At 34.7% G+C, this 19,187-nt stretch overlaps 1 protein-coding gene across 2 annotated transcripts in view; it reads right to left on the bottom strand.

Moving 5' to 3' along the window:
- Positions 1 to 19,187, bottom strand: part of ATP2B2 (ATPase plasma membrane Ca2+ transporting 2) — a 412,675-nt gene that overhangs the window by 22,546 nt on the left and 370,942 nt on the right. For both annotated transcript variants that reach the window (XM_050712691.1, XM_050712690.1), the window contains exons 18-21: positions 18,533 to 18,620; positions 11,463 to 11,569; positions 10,651 to 10,842; positions 2,519 to 2,732 (exon numbers count right to left, since the gene is read on the bottom strand). In XM_050712691.1, coding sequence (XP_050568648.1) covers positions 2,519 to 2,732; positions 10,651 to 10,842; positions 11,463 to 11,569; positions 18,533 to 18,620 — 601 coding nt within the window. The remainder of the gene's footprint in view (positions 1 to 2,518; positions 2,733 to 10,650; positions 10,843 to 11,462; positions 11,570 to 18,532; positions 18,621 to 19,187) is intronic.

Raw genomic sequence — 19,187 nt, 5'->3', positions numbered from 1 at the left:
TCCAGTAAGCAAAGACATCTAAAGTTCCTGAGCAGAACGCTTCCCAAATGATAACTGTTCTCTAATAACTCAATATACCTGCTCAAATAGTTTTCAGTAGTACTTTTCCTTAAACCAAACAGTAACTATTGTAAGTCAGTTCTTTCTGATGTACTAAGTGCTTCAGACCCATTGAGATATGCTTGCAATTTTCTACAATAATTAAAAACAATCACTCTTCAACAGTTTTTAACCTATTTGCTAAACCAGTATGCCATAACTCGTGACAAGCATTCATGGATACTAATGATAAAAACACAGGCATTTCTGATTTTAAATAGATTTGGTTATGATCATTCTGCTAAGTCTGCTTTGAAAGCACAACATGAGGATACCACTCACCATGAGTAATTGCAAAGATGAGCTAATATTTGAAAAGACACCTACACCTGATGGACCTCACTTGTTATTCACTAAGTTTACAGATAACAGTTATTGAAAGAGGTGTTTTCTTAAAGTAAGGATGCTACATTCATATAAAAGAGTAAATAATGAATGAAACAAAATGAGTAAGGGTTACCACAGTACAACTAATTTCATAACCAGAGTTCTGCTAATAAAAGCAAATCAAAACTTAAACGCTTTTCAGCTATCCCACTAGCACTGTACTCAGAATTTCTGAAAAAAGAAGAAAGGTTTCCTGAGGTTTTCCCCTGACGTCATAATTCCATCAGCTAAGCTGCCAGTGAGTGTTTTGCCCTGGGATATTTGAGCAGTTCATGTTCAAGTCACTGGGAATAATAAGCATGCTTCCAGAGCAAGAATTTGGCTTATAGTCTTTTGGCAGAAAGTAGATTATGATATGACAAATATACCAGTAAACCAATATGAGGCAACAAAAGTTAGATTGTGAGAGAGCAGAGATTTTTAAGCAGATTATACATCTCCAAGGAGATAACTAAGTATTGGAAAACACTCCCCTTAATACATACAAACATAAAGGAAAAAACAAATGAAAGCAAACGTCATTATTTTACACACACAATCATTGCATCTATTTGCTTTCATTCAATAAACACACAAACACAAAAATATGAACGATACTTTCCTCAGTGTGAGTACCTATCCTTAAGCCTTTTGTTATTGCACTGCATCACTTAACTGGCATAGCAGAGCATGCTGCTACAAAAGACAATGAATTAGTCAATCAAAACAGAAATAATACTCATTAATTTGTAGTTTGTTTATTGAAACAGAGTTTAGAACATCATCTCACTGCAAAACTGACCTTCTTAGAGACTAGAAAGAAAAAGGCTCTATTTCCTAGGCTTTTGAGAAAAGTGGTTTGGCTCTGACCTTCAAAGTATTGCATGGGTTTTCCAGAGACACAGAAAAGTAATTAAGATAGGGTCAGAAAATCCTGGTTTTCTTTTCATCAGGGTTCAGTATAAGGTATTTTAAATCATAATACTCATCAAAAAGCCATTAAAATTCCCAAAAAGTTCACAGAAATTTTTGTTCCAAGATTGATATCAAATGAATTACCAAGACCACCTATGCCTGTTTCAGAGAATCTGAACATTACAATTTTCTTAGGCTTGCTAGATGTCCTCAAAATACACTGTAAGCTTATAATGTTATTTGTATATATGTATGTATACACAATATTAGGGACCATATCTCTCCAAAACCTGGCAATTATTTCGGTTTAAATAGCTCCATTGTAAACAGACCATCACCTCCTTCGAGCATTCCAAGCAAACTGCCAGTTACTGGCAAGATGCAGCAAGGTTTTTAAAACAGAGCTCAAAATACTTCTAAGATTTTCAGAACCATAGATTTACATTTACAGCTTATATGAAAGTCTGTATATAATGAAAAAAAAATATGAAACACATGAAACACATGCAATTCAGCAGCAGTGACGTATTGTCAAGAAAACAATACCCAACTGATAAAATTATCAGACCTTCAGGCAAATTCACTCATTATTGTGGAGCATTAGAAAACTATTATTAGCCCTGCACTTCCCTGCAACAAATAACATTTCTCCTCCTTCCCTTCTCTCTCAAAAACAAAAAATACAAAAAGCATCCATTGCTAGCAAGAGCTAAAAAAGAGTCCAGAAGTACCAGGACAGAAATAAGAAATTGGATTTTTTTTAGAAGAATTTGGATTTTTTTAGGAGGAGCGGACTAGATAGTCTGTTTAAAATGTAGTCAAATGTAGTCATTTATGTTTTAACATACCTTCAGTGGTACGTTTTAACACACTCTTTTGCCAAAGCCCAAATCTATATTTTGCTAGGAGACTAAAATCTCAAAGGCCCTTCCCAATGTGAAGAATGTATGAGAAGTGACTAAATCCCTCTATTGGGTCTCTTCTGTTACCACCAATGTTCTTGATTCCTTTAAGCAGTTTGCTCCTACTAGCTCTTTAACTATGGATATATGCATTAAGATACATTGAAAGCATTCTGACGTGCCAGCCTACATGGTCTAGGTGCCTCTAAACCAAGCAACAAGCCTAACTTTCTTACCAACAAAAAGAAGTGTAAATATTAGAGTAAGCTGATAAACAGCATGGCCCAGAATGTTCTTCATCATGGTACGGGATATGAGAGGTTTGTTCCTGCCATATGGCTTTCTTAGCAATAGAGCCTCTGTTGGAGGTTCAGTGGCCAGAGCAAGTGAGGCAAAGGTGTCCATAATCAGATTGACCCACAACATCTGTACAGCTTTTAGAGGAGAGTCCTGTGGAGACAAATTAGAAAGTTACTTATTTGCTAGAAAAACAATTGTTGTCAGATCATTTACAACATTTCTGGTTTCATTTCTCACAAGAAGTGCTGGAGACAGGATACTGAAATACATGGACTTTGGTCTGACCTACTACGACTGTTCTTATATTGCCTATACAAGACCAGAATCACAGCTAACAGTGATCTGAGCAAAGATAAATGATTTTTCTCCAGTCATTTCAATCAAGAACATTTACAATCAGACAACATTTATAGAGTATAACATTAACACTTTATAACACATTTCAAAATCCTTGCTGTTAGTATGTGCATAAGGCTTGAATCGGTAACTGAATTTAAGTAATTACACATAACACAAGGTTTCTTTCCTGAAAGAAAAGTTGTACTGAAGCAATTTTTAAAGCAATGATTCATTAATTATGTCTTACTTATCTTTCTTGGAAACAGCTTGAAATTATTAAAAAATGATGAAAAAATTACTAAGACAATTTAATGTTTTACTTACAACCTTGTAAAAACAGTTGTGAAGAAAAAAAATGACTAATATTTGAATTTTAAAAATATTCAGAAACTCATTACAATACATCAGATTTGCAAAAGTAAGCAAATCCTGATTCATTTGTTGGGTAAGATGATAGCATATCTGAAGCTATGGAACTAGAAAGAAGAAAAAAAAGTTACTACTCGTCAGGATAAAGAATTTATTTTCTGAAACAGATCACCAACCACTAGAAGGAGCTGTTTCCTCACTTAATTCAAGAAAGAGTCTATGGTCATATTACAGAGAATTTTAGATTATGTTTAAAACATTAAAAAAAAAGTAAATAAATAAAACTAACACTGACCTTAGGAGAAAATGTAGATGGTTATTACAGTTATTATACAAATTTGATTTTTAATTCATTGGGGCAGCTATAATGGTAGACTGTTGCAATTGCTTCAAGGAGCCGTAACAGGAAAAATGAAGTAGGTTGTTTTTTTTTGTTTTGTAACTGAGAACTTCCTATGACTTTAAACTGAATATAAAATAGGCAGCATTTGTAAGATCTGCTTTCTCTTTCAAATAGACCTTATTATTAGGAAAATGGAATCTCAAAAGTAGTAAGATATCAGTATGACAGATTATATAATGGAAGGGAGTTAATCTACAGGGTGAAAGTCTGAAGATCAGATCACTATTTTTATGTATTACTTTAGCATCAGGCAGTCTTGAATGAAAGAAATTAATGGAACACCATACAAAATAAATCAAATCCTAGAAAAACTCTTTATGAACTCTGCCCTTTTCTTCAAGGGGTTAAATATTCATCTTTAATAAAGTATTGTCAAGTTATGAGGGCCAACATCCATTCAGTATCCCAGGAACACAATATTATATTTCAACTCCCTTGAGTTAAGGTATTACTTCCTCTTGAAAACATTTTTAACAGACTTATATTTACACACATTTTGATACATTTAAAAATTTAAAAAAGAAAAAAAAACATTAATTTTTGACTTACTAACATGGATGGAGAAAAGCAACAAGCAACCCACTGTTTAAGTCTTACAAGTTGGGTACACCAGGGAAGGGAGGAAGATTAGCGTTAATAGATTCTTAACCTCTTGGTCATGGGTTGCATTAACTGGGCTTATCTGGAGATTCAGTTCACTCATTTGATATGCAGCTGCAGAAAGAGGAAAAGCCTCTATCTTCAGAGGTGGAGAAAAAAACTAAAACTAATCAGGACAAACTTTGCAACAAATATGAGACCTCATTTATTTTTATTAATACTTATGGCTAAAAAGTAAGGAGAGTACTTGCAGTAAAAGAAGTTAGTTGCCAGGGCTCAGAGACCCTAGGCGGTATATAAAAAACAGGAAAAACATTTTCTACTGAAGAATTTTCCTTGTTATATTTTTACCTCTCTAGGTAATGAGTTTTCTCAAGAAACATCCCCTACTTTGAGATGTTATAGAAGCTGAATTTGCTGCTTCATGCGCTGACTTATATGTCACTAAAAACTGAATTTCTGTTATGCTTAATAAAGAGTCAAATGTTCAAGTGTCTAATCAGAGCTTGACATATTCTTAGCACAACAGAAAGTTAGATTCCTTCAGTCTCTAAATCACACAACTGTAATTGAAAGTCATCAGTTTTGGCAACAACACGTTCTCACCATTTCACACTGCCAATCACCTTGGGTGGCTATGGTACCTCTAATAATTATCTATTATTGGCAGTACTACACTGTTCAGTCAAGTGTGAAAGCTCATTCTAAGCTGAAGCCAAAACATTAAATACACATTAGTCTGGGGAGGCAGTGGAATGAAATTTCCACTGCAACTCTATCTGATTTCTGATTAGTTGGTGGAAACTGAGGAAAATCCATATCAGCTAAGGAGCCTAGTCTTCCATTACAAAGTTTATTCAGTTATGCTGCACAAGTTGCATGCAAAGTCAGTGTTCTTTTCACTGCATTTCAACTACTGACTGACTAGCAAAAAAAAAGAATTCTTCATTTGCCTTCCAAAAACTTTGGTGATGGAAGATGTTCAAACTGTAAGCCACCCAAAATCACCACTTATTCGTCCAAACTCTTTTCCACTTGACCTTGGAATATGTTAACATTGGCCTAGAGGTAAAAGGAAAATGTCCCTTGAATCAAGTGATGTTACACTTCATCTTGGAAATACTTAAATGTACAAATCACCAAAGGCTGGAAATAAACTACAAATCTTTTGTGACATGTGGAGCCTCACAAATTTTAGAGCTTGTTACTTTTGATTTAGATGACAAGCTGTAGGGGAACAAAAAGGTATTTTCACCCTTACCTCTTTGCTTCCACTTGTCACAGAACACATGCATACAGACATAAAAATAAGTATTTCTGGTAGTTTATATACATAAATGAAAAAATATACATATTCAGCCCTCACATCTGCTGCTAGATCACCCTGTCTGGTAATTGTATGGAAGTGACCTCTTTAGTTCTCTTTCCATGCTTCTACGCCTTCCCAAAACAAAGCTAAACTGTAAATACTTTGATTTTGTGTTATGGCTTTTTCAAATTTTCCAATGCTATTATTTTAAGATTTGCCAAATACAGTTCTGCACGAAAACATTATAAACACGTAAATTACTGCCTTATATATTTAAATATACATCATCCACATTTTTTGAACAAGGTCTGTAAAAACAGTAAGTGATTCATGCAGTGGTTCATTGCTACAGTGCTTTTTAATTAACATTTAATTTTCCAAACATAATGTCCTATAGAGTCACTGTTTTCAGTTCCTAATGTCTGTTAAAACATTAAGTCTTTCTCAAAGTACAAGAATAACAATTTGAATGTAAAATGTTAAAACATGTTCTTTGTCTTATCTTTCTTTAATGCAACCTTTTTGAATAGTTACACTGCCTCAACAGTTCGAGACAGAGAAAAAATTTGGCACAGAGATGGAACTGTTACCTTTACAGTTCCAGTTAAAAATGTTTCCATTTGACCAACACCATTTTTAAATCTTAAATTGTACATAACTGTATTTTATTTAACAGCTCCAAATATAACAACATAATTATTTACTTGGTACTGTATATGTTGGGTACTGGAAACAGAATGAAATTTCTGGTCTTGCAAGGGACATATGGAACTCTATATGATGCTCAGAGATGTGCAATGACTCACTTTAAAGTACAAATTCATAACTGTAGGCAGAGCTCCAAAAAAGAACCCTCACTGAATGAATCAAGGGCTGTGCAATCAGATCTTATCCAGAATGAAGCTGGAATACAAGAGTTTGCAGCTCATTAATCCAGTTGGGGTGGGGATAAAATTCCTAACTAGAAAGGACAATTGTAAACAGGCTGGTCAAGATGGCCATGCCTTGACCATTTTAAAAGCATGCATTGGACTGTACACAGAGAAGGCAGAAAAAGGTAAATTAATTAGATTAATTGAAAGATAAAGTGAATTATCTTTTCATTATCTTATATGTGCCATGCAAACTGCAGACATGGGCCTAGCAGAAATAACAGTGGTGAACTCATTGGTTGGGGCTGTGTGCAGAGCCAGCACCTGTGCAGCTATTGATTGAGTGACCCCGATTCGGCTTGTAATCAGAGACTTCATAAAGTTGGGTTTTCTTGTATGACCTAGGTATCAAAGTGTTATAAAGTGTAATTATAGAGCCACAATACAAAGTTTCATTATCTAAACTCTTGGCCTATAGGTTGAGCAGCTCTAAACTGAAGCAGGGCCCAATGTAAGCTAGATCCCTGTAAGGGGCCGCTTAGTTTTGGCAGCAGCCTCTCCAAGCTTGCCAATACATGACAATATATCTGTAATTCCTATGCCACTTAGAACATGATTTCTGTCACCTTTACATGACTTCATGCTGGGACCAATGGCATAGGATAGCAAATGACTGGTTGCATTGGTCCCATTTAGTCTGCATAATAAAATCTTCAATAGCCCACTCCTAATCCTTCATAATCCTGATGTAACATTGGAATAGCATTAACAGTTGCATGCAGCATGTTAAATATGCATGTTAAACAGTCGTAAGTTCACCATCTATTGAAACAACATGCCAGGACAAAATAGAAATATAGTAGATAACTCTCTGCCAGCAGCACCTTGCTGCAGCAGGTAGATAAATAAATAAAAATGCGTTTGTTTAGTATTAAAAGAATTAAGCTAGTCTGTAGTTCCCTGAAGTGGAACTTGGCAAGGTCACTGATTTTATTAATGTATTTGAGGAAGAAAAGGAAGAAAAAAAAAAAAAGCTGCAGATTCTTATAACCACAAATGGTCACAGGCCCTACTTAAGATTTTTCTTAAACCTCTCTACGGCACTCCTAAGGTGCTGTGGACCAAAGAAATCAACTCCTACGTGGCAATGCATCCGCTGTGTGCTCCTTGAAGGTCTAGTTTCGGTAATAAGTACTCACACAGTTGGACCCTTTCATTAATACCAAGTTGTTGTAGTTTCACTAATCCTTCCTGAAGCGATATGACCACATGCACATAGTTACATACACACCAATGCAACTGCAGGATGAAAACTGAATAAAATTAAGTACTTAGTTGCAAAATTTGAGCCAAGTATTGGAAAAATCAGTCAAAGCAAAGATTTTATCTTCGTGCTTCCTTTTAGAACAAACAGAAGAAACATCAAAAAGAGCCAGTAAAGCTTCATACTCAAGGTATCCCAGTGTGCTGTTTCTGAACTGCAGAACAATTTTTTTGAGAGAAGTGACATTAGGAAGCATAAAATAAATATTACTACCTAAATAGAAATTTTCTCATTCTAGATTTCATAAAATCACCAAAAGGGTAGGCTGTGTAATACTCATTAACCTGAATATTAGTCATGGATTAAAATTATAATCTTTTTGTCAAAGAAAGCCAAACCTACTACCTGAAAGCAAAGCAAAATTCAGTCCAATACGGACCTTCTTCACATTCATTTTGAGGGTCACAGAAAGCTGTGTTGCTTTTTGGAAACTATGGATTTTAATTTTGTTAATTAAGAACTTAAGTGATTCATTCAAAATAATAATTTAGACCTATGTGCAGTTTTGCAGACTTATTTCTGTGCGCACTTAGCCTATTATACCCATGATTTTCAGTATGATCATGCATTTTGTACTAGAGCTATTTTGATAGCAACCAGAGGGTACAGTATGTTCCCAAGTGTAATTTTTAGTAGAGTTTATGAGCCAAACAAACATAATGCTCTTTCACTGCCTAGAATCTTTGAGTCAAAGCCTAACATAATAACGTTCATTCGTAAGGCAAGATCCTTGTTGAATGAGATAGAAATGAGAGCTGCTTGGAATTATCAGCAGTCAGGCAGTTCAGTGTAAACAGAACTACAATGGAAATAACTGCTGCCTTTTTGCTACAGTTTCAATTTTATTTCCTTTCACACCTCGTTCTTTGAATTTGCATTTTTACTGCCAAATTAAGGAATTGCATAAGAATCTATTTGGGCAGAAATACAGAAATTCTAGGAGTTGTATGTTAAAACCTATAAACAGAGACAATGAACTTGACAGGCTCAGTGATGGTCTTACAGCCCATTGGGTTAATACAAACACACTGGGCCTGATCCAAATCCTTTTAGAAGGTAATGGAATGATTCAAAGGATGAAAAAAGCCCTGGAAATAGAAAGGAGAATATACTTCCACTGAATATGCACTACACAAGAACTTAGTACTGATTTTAAAAAGTCCTTTTATTGACTCAGAAATGTTTACTTCTTCAAGAATAAAATAGAAAATACTTAGTTAACACCTAGAATATATTTGCCTTAATGCTTTCACAAAGCAGATGAAAAATTGTGGATGCTAACCAAAAAAAAAATCACCTTACATAAATTCTTTTAGGCAGTGAAGGAACATCTATAAAACAAGGGCTCAAAAGGAAGCAGTCCCCTCAGTTCCAATTCTGGTATTCTGACCATGTTGCTATTAGCACTTTTTTGTATATTATTCTGTACCATTGATAAAATCCAGGAGGATTTACCTTCCACATTTTTAGTATTTATCCATGTAATTTCCGTTAGCAGTAAAAACTACTTCACGGTTAAACATTTTCTCAATATGCTTGGAAATATTTCCCAAGGGAAAATGAAAAGTTTCCAACTTCTGCCTCGGCGTCAATAATTTTGTCCCATAGCACAGGCTCAGCTGTGACAACAAGGCATCATCAAGACCTGGGAGGCAGCATGGTAGGGAACAAGCACTTAGCAGCTCGCAATTTTTTACCTCTCAGAAAACAAATGAATTGTTTCACGGCACAGATAAGGCCTCTAAACGTCAGTCAAGGCTTAGGAGAAGTTTGACCTCATGGTTTTGTAAAGGTACCTGAGTTTCTGGTTTCAAGTATCAATTCCATGATTGCAATGTAATTTTACCCTGGAGCAGAGCTAATGACTTATTCATTGTTCTGCTCAGGTGTGCATGAGGTGGAATTTACCTGCTGGAACAGGCATGTGCATCTGTATGATGCACGATACAGGGAGATGTCAGCTCTCCCATAATGCTTCTCAATCAAAGGAGGCCTTTGGTAATAGCACCTGTCTGCAGCATTTGAAATATACATTAATTTTGGGTTGGGGGAGTAACAGCACTAAAAAGCCTGCATGTTTTCCTATTTTCTAATGAAGGACAAGCCCTAGTACTGCACTAAATACATCCTGGTTTCTTGCTAGGTAAAAGAAAATTTTATTCATCAAAAAGTAGCAATTTGAAGGAAAAAACACAGTATGCTTTTGTAAAAGACCTAGACATGTTGCACGTACATCAGGATTACAATAATGGATTAGTGTAGAGGGGGAAAAAGAAATCGAAGTTCAACTATATGTGTTATTTAATTGGCTTATTGTTTGCACTTAAAATCAAAAGCACTTGCCCGAAAGCAACAAAATATTTATCAGTCAAAAAACTCCTCTCCTGGGATTACTTCTGTGCACTGCTAACTTGAAAATCATAATCTAATTCCATAATCCATCACTAAATACATACTTAACAGTGAAATATTCTGAAAGAAAAAGGCAAAGTCACACAGACTCTTCCTTTTTCCAATCTTTGATATTTTCTTCCCTGATGTCAGAGGCTCAATCATGACAATAATATGTAATCAAAAACAGGGAGCTGTACAGAAGCAGAACCAACATTAGTTGCTCCTGAAAGTAATTTACTTCTAGGAGAAAATGGATTTGTACACTTTCTTTTGTCAACAGCTATTTAACACTTACCAGTTTGATCCTAAATACTTTCTTAATTTTCAGAAGAACTTCAGAAAGCATGCTTTCTGTTGTACAAAGTAAGAATTAAATGTAAAGCATCATCACTTAAGAGGCAATGCAGCTTGGTAGGATTTGGCCCCATACTTTAAGCGATGGCTGAAGATAATCTTACCTGAGTAATGCATGCTCCAGTGAAAGCCACAATCACAGCCACAATGTTAACAGTGAGCTGGAACTGCAGGAATTTTGAGATACTATCATAGACGTTACGTCCCCACATCACAGCCTTCACAATGCTACTGAAATTGTCATCTGTTAGGATGATATCTGAGGCTTCCTTTGCAACATCTGTTCCAGCAATACCCTGGAAAAATTAATTGAGAATAAAATTACTGGGAAGTACACAGACAGTTAGAACACAAATCCCGGCATACTCAAAGTCCATAGTTACAGTAAGATTCCCCAGCACCATAACAATGACTGCTGAGTATGTTCTGCATTTTATATTTGCTAGGATGATGGCTAATTGGACCTGTTTTTGAAAGTGAGTAAGGAGGCAGAAAAGGGCATTGACAGAGAACAGTGGAATTCATGTGATGATACTTCTGGGTGCTTTAAATTATCAGCTTATTGTCTAGCAATCTTTTGAGTGTTTTTTTTTGTTGTTTTTTCCTTCTTTTTTTAGGATATTCTATTAATATACATGAACAGAATTGCTAACAATTAGAATTACATATCTTAATATGTAATCTAGTATATTAATATATCTTAAGAGTCGAAGTATGTTGGGAAGACATCTTCACATGTAGCAATAGTTTTTAGCAAAGCGAAATAGTATTCTGCTGTTGTGATGAACACTGAGGCCATTCTTCCGTATAGGCAATATATTGCTTCATTAAGCAATTTTCTCAACACTTCATGAATGGAAAACTTCTTACAGCAGATTTACAATGACATAAACATCAATAAATACGCAGATTATACCATTGCAAAGCCAACGTCAGCCTTTTTAAGTGCTGGTCCATCATTGGTTCCGTCACCAGTCACAGCTACAACCTGCCTCTGTTCCACCTGTGTGCTGTCAATAATACCTGCAAAAAATGTATATACCAGTGTGTATACAGTGTGTTTATATGTTAGCAAGACAAAACTTCCCTCTAAAAATAGCCATGTGTGTAATACCAACTATGTAATAGTACACAAGTCTTACAGAGATTAACAGAGTTGATTTCTAAGGAAAATAATGATGAAAGCCATGCCACCTCTATTCTGTACTATTCAACATTGCTACTAGATTTTTTTATGGAAAGATCTGATCCTGCACCACCAAAACATCAATAAAACTTGCATAGGTATCATAGAGAATAACATTGTCTCATTACGTTCTTCTGGAAGACTTTAAAAGACTTTACTATTAAAGACTTTACTATTAAAAATTACATGTCACAGTAAAACCATTTCAAACCAGCTCCCTGATTAAACTTCAATGGATTTTTTTTGCTGAAGATTTAAGTTCATGCTTAAAGCTTTCCTAAACTGGGCCTTAACTATAATATCTGTTTCACTGGGTTACCTTCTGGCAACAAGTTTAACCTCAAGATAACAAATGCCATTGATGAATTTTATTTAGTTGGAGCCAAATTAGCATTTTAACAGAGACACATTCAACTCTGCCAAACGATGATTGAGAAGATATAAAATAATTCTTTAAATTCTGGAGCAAAACATTCAAATAAATAGTCATAATAAAATAATTTCCACTTTACTTTGTCAAATGATCTCAAAATGAAAACACTACTTTAAATGGTGAATCGAGTTTCACCCAACTAGCACAAACAAAAGTATTTTCCACTTATGCAGATAGGGAAAGTACATAAAAGATTAAATACTTTTTCTAAGGTCATAGAAGCGGCTCTGTATTTTAATGGGATGGGCATCATTCTCCATTCATGTTTTTATTTCCATGTTAGAGTCCCTTTGTCGACTTAGTAGGAATATGGGATTTCTATGTAGGATAAAAGAACAACTCCCTATATTAGGTAACATAGGGGGAAAATAAGAAAATTCCTTTTTTAACACACTTTGCACAAAGTCGTATCCTCTAAAAACAATTATCAAAACCTACCCAGGGTGAAAAGCTTTCATCTACTCTGGAAAAAAATAACTCCCATATCAGATAATCAGACAGAAATAGGAAATTGCAGATTACTGAGCAATAGCTGCCTCTTGGCAAAGTTTGGGCTTATCAGGCACCCAGAAGATTGCAATGCAAAAGGGAAGCAGTAACCGTCCTCCTGTATTTTTCAGTCTTAAGAAAATCAGAAAAAAAAAATTCACTTTCCATTAGCACTATGAACTCAGATAAATGGCATATTATTCTGATATGATCTTATAATTAGAACTTTCAGTTTTTTGGGTGACTTGTCTTTAGTATTACTAAATAAACAGGAACATCAGCTGGCATTGCTTTTAAAAACATTTATCTTGTCTTCCCTTCTTGTTATCAATATACCCTTTGATGTTAAATTAATAGTTTAAGCTTCTGAAGAAATTCATTAAAACTCCGACACCTCATGCTATTAACTGCTCCAACCAGGCAGAGAACACCTCTCACAATTAGATTCCAGATGGGAGTGTAGCCCAAACAAAGCTGAAGAGGGTTTAACAAATGACCTCCTAATGAATATAAATAGTGGACAAATGTCAATGATTCACTACCTGACTGCCTATTTTTATCCATAAAAGCAAATTACACAGCCAGGATGAGACAACCACCCTCCAGAGCACAGAACTGCATAATCAGCAATCATGGAAAGAGATAAAATAGTCTTGGTTACCACCAGCATCTCAGCCACACATCTCTATCTCAGTGACCACTGCCAGTGTCATCAGAACTACATCACGACATGGGACAAAACTATGTAGATGGAGGAACTTTCCTTTGAACATCATACTAATTTCTAAAATGGAGCAGTAGCAATTATTAGGGATTCAGAGTATTTACTATAGCTATTCATAGCTATACCCATGCTCCTTGACTTCATATTATTTTTAATCTGTCCTTCCTCCCCCTTCCCCACATTTCTAAATCACTGTCTTCTTTCCAGCACTCTACTTCCTAACTCTGCTTGCTTTTCCTTTTTTTCTCCTTTCTATTGATATAATTTTGTTAATAGTTGTGGTAAGCATTTGTGGTTTCACTTCAAGAGTTTTCTTCTGTATCGACTAATATGCCTGTTTAGATTTTACAAAAGGTGTAGGGACACCAAACAAAGGAGGGATGCCAAGGAAGGGCTCTCCCTCTCTAGTCTTGAGCTATGGAGAACTACTGCTTTGGTGATCAATGAAAAACTTAAATAAGGGTATTATCTGACAGACTGGCAATCAGAGAATGCCCATTTCTATTCATTCACAATAGCTAAAAAGAAATTTCGATATTAACTTCTCATGTCTAACAGCCAGGAAAATTCTACAAAATAAACTGCTTTACTCCAGTCAAAGACTTGTATACACTATTTTAATCAAACAGTTTTGCGAGGTACAGCAGGCAAATTCATAAAATGTGGCAAAGCTTCCTCCCAAAACAGCTTTTGCTGTTTCATTGATCTGTGCTCTCATCTCAAGCTGTTAGGCTACAACTTTTCTCTGTCAAAAAGGAACTTTGTTCAACAGTCACAGGAACACATGTAGAACCCAACATTACAGTATGTTCCACACACAGATTCCGTTGATGCTGTAGGAATTTGGGGAGCAGTCATGTAGATTCTTTAAGACATATATGTGTCAGAGTAAGCAACTGTTTCTGATGAGGGAAAATATTTGGTCTTTTCAAACAACTATGTATAGCCATAAAAAGGAGCACTGTATGTGCACGCTTGCTATGAAAGATACCAGCATTGCATACAAAAGTGAAAGTGAAATACATCGTGTATCTCCTACCTTCCTCCCATCTAACATCATGCAAGAATTAAATCAAACCCTTGCAGGATAATATTATAAAGAATATTAATCAACATTGTGTCTTCCATTTCTTTTACAGGGAAAGTATCTGTACCCACGGTCAGATCAAAAACAACAACTGCAGCCTCAGGTTTTCCCTTTACTGTGGAACAAATGCCACTTCATTTTAACAATTCTTATTTGCATTGTCACCCTTAGAGCCACATCAGTAAGAAACTGGTTCTGGGAGAGAGAAAAAAAAAAAAAAAAGCTGTTTTAGGTATCTCATTCTGTCTAAACTGGTTGACTCAAAACAGGCGGACAGGGAAAACTTAGCCACAGCAGAGCATACAAAGGTGGACACTAGTTCGGGTGTTATTGATGCTGGAAAGTTGGTTATCCCATACACTTACACATTTATCTGTCTTTGACAAGCCAAATGTAGATAGATGCAGTAATATATTTTCGTAGGCATATTCTGTTCAGATTGGTTTTTAATATTTCCTAACTTTTTCAAGCTCCATATTTATCTAACAAGAATTCAGAAAATCTGACTGAAAGATAAAATTTAAATTCATTTAAGTTAAATGCTTGCCTACTTGCAGGAATAGATCTTTAAAGATTAATATTAAAGTGTTTTATATAACATTACAGACAGCATTGGTAATTGTTAAGTGAAGAGTGCTCTGCAAAGTTCATGATATTAGAATGCAGGAGAAGACTATGGCACAAATACAAAGATTTCTGTTCTGAGCAGGCACCAGCAATGTGAAACATAAAAGGGGAACCTTGAAAGCATCAGGGCCTTCTACAAAGTTAGTCCTAACACTGACGACAAAGATCTAGATAGTATTTAAAGTATAAAACTCTAGATTCACTTGTAGCATACCTCCTGCTTCCTTTAAACTATTCTTATATTCATCACTTTTGGGAAGCGTTGGTCAAAGCCAACTTTTTACATTATGGAACATGTCAACTTTCTGAACATTTATTTACATGAATTTGAATAAAAATAAATATTTAAATTTTATTTCAAATGGAAATCAAAACCAATTGCCACTTGCAAAATACTGATATTTAATTTCAAAATTTCAATATTTTTTTCTATTATTCTTATTATTTTACCTAGTCTCATGGCATGTCCACTATAATGCATCCCATGCAATAATATTTGAAATATTTTAGAAATTAAGGGTAATTACTAGAAAAATCTTTTCTTCTTTAAAGTTCCCTTTCCCTTTCTGCTTTTTAATCAAGCAGCTTTCCAAGAAAGTTCTTTTTAGTATCACACAAAAAAAATTCCAGATGAATTTAAACATTGGAAACACAGCTTCTTTAGCTTGTAAACTGAGTATTTATTTTATCTTCTCTATACTTTCTGATAAGATGAGGATGTTGTTTCCATGAGTAGTAAGCATTTGCTTCTTATTTTAAAATAACAATCTGACAATATTGAAATATTTCAGCAATAATATCATTATAGGTGACATGCATTTTTATTGTTGTATTTTGAAACAGGGTAAAAAAAATATGAAATCATACCAACAGACTTCATGAAGTCTTTAAGACATTGTATTTCAGTTGGATTGAGATGTCTAAGTGAAATGTTTTGGTTTCACTGAAGCACTTTGTGATGCTAAACCACTTTGACATTTTTTTCAATCTATTTCTACTTCAAAGACATAAATATTTGAGAGAACACTGTCTACGCAGCCTGAAATGCTGAACCATGCCTTTTTCTAGTCCCTTAGCAGTAGTAAAAAGAAAAATGTAAAAGAAAAATGATCCTTTTGCTGGGTGGGACTGTGCTGTATTAAAGACACAAAAAATGTTCCCTCCAGCAACTGTATGTCATTAAAAATTAAATATATATTTTTAAAAAGTTTATTTTGTGATGTGTGTTTTTACCCTGAAGCAGATAGAATACATCAAAGAACAGAAAATCCTCTTGATCCCTCAAGTGTCTGAGAAAAACATAACATTTTAACAAGAAGCCCAAAATTGGTGAACATTTAAATAGTTTCTTGTAACTTTTAATGGCCCTTGGAGTATACCATCCAAAAAATTCCATCCTGATTTCCACAGACTTGTTCTTGAACTTTGTTGGATATTTAATTGCTCTCTCTCTTGACCGTGCCATATCTTTAAAATATTAATTGTACCAGTTATATAAGACATTCAGTAGTAGTAAATATTTTGTATTGTCAAAGTGCTTATGGTATAGAACATCATTAATTTGTTGCTTATTTCTCTTCAGCTATTATTGATTTTATTTTCTCTTGCAAAGGTTCCATTCTCTTCTTAAGGGAAAATCCTATGTGATTCAAATAAGTACTCCCAAGTGACTTATTTAATCAACTTAATGAAACAAATTGTTGTGTGCTTCTGAAACAAATAAAACCATATTAGGCTTTACAAGTCATGTCCTCTAAGAGCTATAACACAGTGTGTTGTATGCACTAAGGAAGTGAGGATACTTCAGCTGACTTTTTGCTGTTTGAATTCTGAGCTGGAGAGCAAGTAATTATGTTGTCCAAACCAATGGTCTCCAAACATTTTTGATTGTGCACAGCTAATAGTAAAAATTTTTGAGCACACACCCCAATATTATGTATATTATTTACAAATTGTGTATATTTACTACTGTGCCAATATATTATGTACATTAGAAAAAAATTCACAAAATAGAATTTTAAAAGTATAGGATAAATAAACTTTATTTTAAGAATGAGATTTTATTTTATTTATGAATGGTACTAGAAATTTTTTCTTCCTGCACCCCACTGTATTGTCTTGCATAACTCCTGGCATGTGTGCACCCTACTTTGGAGATGACTGGTCTAAATACTGTCTCAAGAGGCTGAGTAAGAGCAGTCTGTCTCCAGCTGCCTCATCTTCTGCACTACGACAGAGCTTACAGGTACATTAGTTCTCCTGAATGAACCGTGCTTCTTGAGTTCTTCACATACACTGGTCCCAATCCCAAAGGGCCCAACAGATCCAATTTTCAAATCCTCAAGGGAGCCTTTGCTCTAAAGTCATTTAGGCATTTTAAAAGATTACATCCAGATCAAAAGCTTTTATAATCAGTCATCTACGATGTCATATCAATAAAACCTTGGCATCCAAAAGGATAAAGCCAGAAATTATTTTCTACCTAAATCTGAATTATTTAAGCAGTCAGACTGATGGAAACATCTTTTTGTGGCCAGAAATGATGCTATCCCAGATCAGAAATTTTCTGATTTAATAAGCTTTTAAGTGTGAGCTTCAAGGTCAATAGAATAAAATATGCCAGCAAGAAGTGTCAGATACAGATTTGAAGAAGGCTTCGTAAAGAATGCTGTGAATAAGTCCATCTTTCATAGGAGCATTCTATCTGCAGATGGCATGGTGAGAGAATATGGTTTGTATGGCACAGTTTTTATAGGACAAAAACAGACTCTAAAAATACAGTTGAAAATCTGAAGGAAGCCTGTTCATATCATACCATTACAGAGACTATAGGAAAATGGAACTTTATGCCTACATTTTACATGACATATGAAAACTGCTATTGCCACATGAAAAGTTTTTATTTTGGAATACTATCTAAATATAATTGTGGTAGAACAGAAGCACAAAAACTTGAGTGAAAATGAAATTGTTCTTGGTTGGTTTTTTTCTGTTCGTTTTTGTTTTGTTTTGTTTTTATGAAGAGGTATATTCAAGGAGATTAAAATCTACTCTGCCTCTTATTTATATGAGGAATTAGCCATTTCTCAATAATATTTTTCTGGCCAGCACACACGCATTTTCTCTTCCCAGGCAGAGCCTCGTTCCAGTCCAGTTAAAAAGTCCCAAGGCAAATAAGAGATTACTTCTACTTGCCACACAACTTACTGGTATTTCTGTTATTCCTGCCAACCAGTTTCTTGTTATTTTCCATTTGAAGGTTCAGACAGAATGCAAACACAAGAGATTTCGTTACCAAGAAAGCTTCCTTGTATTATGTATACAACAGAGATGTGTAATTACAGATAACTCAGATACAGTCTTAACAGTAACATTTTTACAATACAGAAGATGCGTCAACCATATTTCAATAACCTTGGCATTAATATACACACACTCACCTTTTACCAAAGTGTGTTTGTCTGTGGGAGATGACCGAGCAAGTACTCGAAGTTTTGGCCAGATTTTGTCAATCCGCTCTTGCTCAATCTAGAAAACAACAAAAACAACAACATAATGATTAGTCTGTGATGAGCAAAATGCAAACTATATAACTTCTCAAAGTATATAATGTATATATACTATATATGTATATGTAAAATATATAACTTCTCTAAGTATATAATAACAAATATGTAACTTCTCAAAGCCAATCGAACTTTTACAACTACAGATGTGTTCTTTTATTCTGCATTATAATACAAGCTCTTCACCTCATTTTGGCACTAATAATGGCAGAATTTTCTCGGTACACCAACAGCAACAAGGACATATCCATAGCATATCCTTATGCTCCCAGGATTCCATCAATCAATTCAAGGAGTAAATGACTGTGTCCAGACACAGCACAGAGTTTTCTTTTTTAAAGCTGGCTTCAATAGTCTGTGTGTTAGCTCCATCTTTTATATGTGGAATTAAAAATCTTCTGAGAATAGATTAAGTTATTGAAATCATTAAAGTGAGTGAATATCGCAGTACATGGATTAGATAAAGCAGTACAAAATAAAGCGGGCATAACTGGTTCTTTGTACAGACTGAATTCATGAGACTTAAACC

The sequence above is a fragment of the Cygnus atratus genome, chromosome 10, assembly GCF_013377495.2.
Source record: "Cygnus atratus isolate AKBS03 ecotype Queensland, Australia chromosome 10, CAtr_DNAZoo_HiC_assembly, whole genome shotgun sequence".
NCBI lineage: Eukaryota > Metazoa > Chordata > Aves > Anseriformes > Anatidae > Cygnus > Cygnus atratus.
Note: the sequence above shows the minus strand (reverse complement) of the source record. Positions and strands in the feature narration are given on the sequence as shown.